The 4,770-nt window shown below is 32.0% G+C and overlaps 1 protein-coding gene across 1 annotated transcript; it reads right to left on the bottom strand.

The window, feature by feature from the left end:
• Positions 1 to 1,938: 1,938 nt before the first annotated feature.
• LOC134269798 (FMRFamide receptor-like) lies at positions 1,939 to 3,034 on the bottom strand. Its single transcript, XM_062752005.1, has one exon. It carries the CDS (start codon positions 3,006 to 3,008, stop codon positions 1,953 to 1,955), a length of 1,056 nt encoding a protein of 351 aa, XP_062607989.1. The 5' UTR covers positions 3,009 to 3,034; the 3' UTR covers positions 1,939 to 1,952.
• Between the last annotated feature and the right edge of the window lie 1,736 nt (positions 3,035 to 4,770).

The following is a 4,770-nucleotide window of genomic DNA, read 5'->3' as shown; positions in this document are numbered from 1 at the left end:
TTTTGAACGGTGAGGGCTAAGGCTTTCGTACTTCACATATGTAATCCTTTTGAGAAGACCTTTCCAACAACTTTTACCCTTTGACCTTAACCTTGGAGTTTAAACTACTTTTTTTTTTTTTAAAAACTTTAACTTTGGTCACAACTTTTGAACGGCAGATACTAGGACTTTTATATTTCACATATGTATTCTTTGTGGCAAGTCCTTTCATTGGATATCAACAACTTTGACCTTTTGACCTTGATCTTAAAGATTTACGTTCTTATGAAAAAACTCTTTTGAACGGTAAGGGCTAGGGCTTTCATACTTCACATATGTAATCCTTGTGAGAAAACCTTTCATCAAAAACTTTGACCCTTTGATCTTGACCTTGGAGTTGACCTACTTTTGAAAAAACGTTAACTTTGGTCATCACTTTTTAACGGTCAGGATTAGGGTTTTCATCCTTCAAAAAATCATCTTCAGTGATAATTTCTAAGAAATGACATATGATAGGATGTTCATATTGGACACAATATGTCATAATAAAAAATAACATCTCACAAACAAAGACACCGAAAGCGGGGGACCACAATTCTTTGAATTTGCTTGTCTTCTTCAATTTTTATAGAAAAAAAAAATTGGTACATTTATATCTTCGAAAATAAATTTACAAATGGTTCCAGCCGACAGAAAAATAATCTCTCCCACCTCAATCCTCAGAAAGTATAATATTGTAGATTTTTTAAGGAATTTTTAATATAAATTTCCATATTAAAAGAACAAGATGTGTTTGTTTAACACTGATGTCCCAGTATTGCAGCTTTTAACCAAAAGTGGAATGAATGCAAGTAAAAATGGAGACAAGGGGATAAAAGAAATGAAAAAAAATAATGTTGACCACCCCCCCCCCAAAAAAAAAAAAATTGAAGAACTCGTCTCAAAATTGGTACATGTAGTGCATGTAAAATATTATCTAACTATGGGCCTTATGTTTCACTATTAATTCGATACTCATGAGCATGCTAGCTCCGAGGTCGATCAATTTTAAACCGAATCAAATAACTGACAAACAAGTTATTGTTACAGGGAGCTCAGTAATCTCGTTTTTTAAAATTTAGCATTTCCTCGATATAATGACCTTGTTAGTAAAGACAACTTATCTCTTGATTGTATTTTGACCGATATATTCCATACTAATTTTCAAAACTTTGTGTTCATTCTTAATTTTAATTAAAGAACTCTCCATATACCAAATAAAGACATGATAAGGTCGACATAAACCTCTATTCCTTCAAATATCAATCTTTGGAGTATCAATCAAGTACGTATTTTATGCCTTGTTAAGATGCTTTTGCATTTTTAAATTTTTGTAATCTTCACTTTTCGCACCATGGTATATTTTAAACTTTTACATAAGTTATGTTGTTTCATTTTAAAATATTTTAATAGTGTCTATTTCGCAGTATAGACAAGTCATAAAAAAATAAACATATATAATGATGCAATTTAAAATTATACTTACCTAGAAAAAATGCAACACAAAAGTTAGAATAAACTGCAACACACCTCAACCAACTACATGTACCAGTGCGAAATAATCCTAACCATTGCCAACAGATATTTTTTTTATCAAATAATCGGACAAGTAAAAAGAGGTTAGTCCGGAAATTGCAATTTAAAATTAAATAAAGTGATTCAAATAAAAGAAATCAGTAAAGGTTACATTTAACATGAGAAAAATGTAATTAAACACGCTGCAGAATTCGGTTGTTTGGTATGTTCTATAATCAAGGCAAACAAATCCATATGTGGCATATTTCATTCAAACCAAATTCTATAGGAATGCAATAAGATTGATTTTATTATCGATGTCATTCGTAGCAAACAAAAAAAAAACCTTAATCAAATTTTCTGAAGTAATAGTTAGCCTATTGTAAATTATATTTGTTGGCTTTACAGTGTCTATAATTTTAATGCATTTCCATGGTCATTGTGAGCTCGTGCGATGACCTTGTCTTAATATTAAATAATTTGAAAAGTTCTCGACGGAAACGAGGCCCCGTCATACAATACAAAAAGAAATGGATTGTGTTGTTGGTATACTGAAACATATTAGCAATTGCCCATAGCAACTGCAAAACAGCAGTCACGTGGTCTGTGGCGTCATAAAGTACGTAAGGGTACACAATGAGGTACACGACTATGGGTAAAGTTAACGCCAGAAAAACACAGTTTGTTGTAAGCAACATCGTTGTAACACTCGGAACTTTTCTTTGTTTTGCCTGTACATTAACATTGTGTCCATTGGAATGGTTCATGACACTTTCGCTGTGCTCTGAATGGGCTATCTCATGATTATGATGAGATGCCACTCGCTTGTGTGACAAAAATAGTTTCTTTATGATGAGTATGTTGGCTATTATCATGATTATAAACGGAACTATACTAAACATACAAAAGTCAATCCAAGGCCAAGCAAACTCTGTAAAATCATTCACATGTGTGCAGGCTAACTCTCCCAGTTGCACCTCAAAAGACACGCCCCAAAAAAGCTGAAAATTCACAGCGATCATAAGTATAGCAATTCCTATCACAACAATCTTTGCATGTTTTAAAGTACAAAGCCTTTTGGCTCTAAATGGTAAACACACAAAGATACATCTATCGATGGTGACTGCAACCAACACCCATGTGGTAAAATCCAAAGAGAAATACACGAGGAAAGCATGAATTTTGCAAGAGAATTCCGATATTAATCGGATGTCCTCGTGAAAAGCCGACTTAATCCAGTATCGAAGTAATCCTGTGTATAGCACCATCATATCACCAAAGGAAAGCACGGTAAGGTAGAACATTGTGGTTGAAGTGCGCATGCGTTTGCGAAGCAACACGATAATCGAAAGCGTGTTGGCGATAGTTCCCACAAATATTAAAATAGGTGACACGTAAATCCATATCTTTTCTGATGCTATGTACTCAGGATGTGTCTTGTAGGCAACCGCGCTGTGAACAGAAGAATTATTCATTTTGACAGTCCTTCTGTCTGCCTCACATGATTCTGCAATAAAAATTAAAGTATGATTTTGTGAATGATCCTGACAGTATTTCTGATACTAAACACGAAAATACTTAGAAAGAATAGTTTTGAAGTACATGTAGTTAAAAGATGTAACTAGCCTAAGGATTCTAATTTTGTTCTCCATAGCAAAATATTTGGAACGACCGGTCCCCAGGAAAAAAGAGCTAAAATGTAGTGTCACCGAAGGGGACTTCAGTATATATTGAGATCGCGTGAGCGGTCGAAAAAATTAAAACTACGTTTTTTGTTGTGTTTTTTTTTGGACCCCAAAACCGAACTCATTTGAGCTTGAACACTGTTCGTTATCTCCAAATATTTCATTCATTTAAAAACCTAACATCTTTAATAAAGATTAAATTTGTTTCAACGGAGTGTCATGTTGTAAATTTTGAATTTACCGGGTGGAAGTAAATACAAAATTTACAACATGATTCAAAATTTACATGGCATGAGTTATAATTTATTATAAAACGAAAAATAATACGTATACGTATAAACGGATACAACAATACGCTATGTCAAATTTGAATATATACTATTGATACGTCGTACATGGGTTTCTGTAGATCTTCAACAAGCATTCTGTTTTCTATAAAGTATGAACTTAAGCAACTGATAAATGTGTACAGGGTAAATGAAAGGTGTGAAAAAATACAATAAGAAAATAACGAGTATAATTGTCCTTTGATTAAAAAAAAAGTCAAACAATGAAATATTTCATTTAGAAATTATTTTTAAAAACTATCAATAAAATATTCTCAACAATTTCTGAGACCACTCTATTGAAAAGCTAATACATAATTTATATGAAGATAGAACAGCTGGCGAAAAAATTATTCTACGGCTTAACTAGATCGATTTTACAATTAATCACATTAAGATAACAGACATATTCATGCAATAAAAAATACTGTGAAAAAAGTAAAAGAATGTATTATGTGTTCATAAATAGGCTTTCTTATTGATAAGACATAAACATGACTTATCAAGCGTTCAGTCGAGTATTTCATGCTAATCACCAAACAGCTGACAAGGTTAAAAAATTTATTATAAACAGAGTGCTGAATCGAAAACGACTTGTATAAATACAAGTTAAGCAAGCCACGTTTAGTTTTAGCATCTTTATCGTATTCTAATACTATTAAGACATTAAGTTTCATTTATTTGTAAATAAAGTTCAAATATAAATTGGTGGGAATAGAGTTTTGCGTGTTTTTTAAAATAAATATGCATTTATTTTCACAGTTAGAAGCATTTATTTTTAAACTGTCTTTTTGCATATGTATATCGAAATAGATAGGCATCTATATGATGTATCTTATATCTATAATTATTAAATTAATTATAATTTACTTACCACTGCATTATTATTTCAGTTAAAAAACACAGACGTTCCCAGAGGAATTGTAACGAACCAAAACCTTGGATTCAATATACACAAATCGAGAAAGTAATAACGTGTTCGAATGAATAACTATAAGTACGGCAAGGAATTATTGCGGTCAATTGAAAGTAAACAAACAATAAAAGCAAGATTTACACAATCAATTGCTCGGTATAAACTCTCTTTTCTTCTCCTTAATATTTGTCATACTGTGGTCATTTTCTCGGCATGAGCCTTCCTTCAAGTGTTATTTGTATCTGACGTCAGGTTTATAGAAGACAGAAACAGAAAAATCAATAAAACCGGACAATATTGGATTTTTAAT

The sequence above is a fragment of the Saccostrea cucullata genome, unplaced genomic scaffold, assembly GCF_032062105.1.
Source record: "Saccostrea cucullata isolate Sc308-1 unplaced genomic scaffold, CSIRO_AGI_Scuc_v1 ctg2927, whole genome shotgun sequence".
Lineage (NCBI taxonomy): Eukaryota > Metazoa > Mollusca > Bivalvia > Ostreida > Ostreidae > Saccostrea > Saccostrea cuccullata.
Note: the sequence above shows the minus strand (reverse complement) of the source record. Positions and strands in the feature narration are given on the sequence as shown.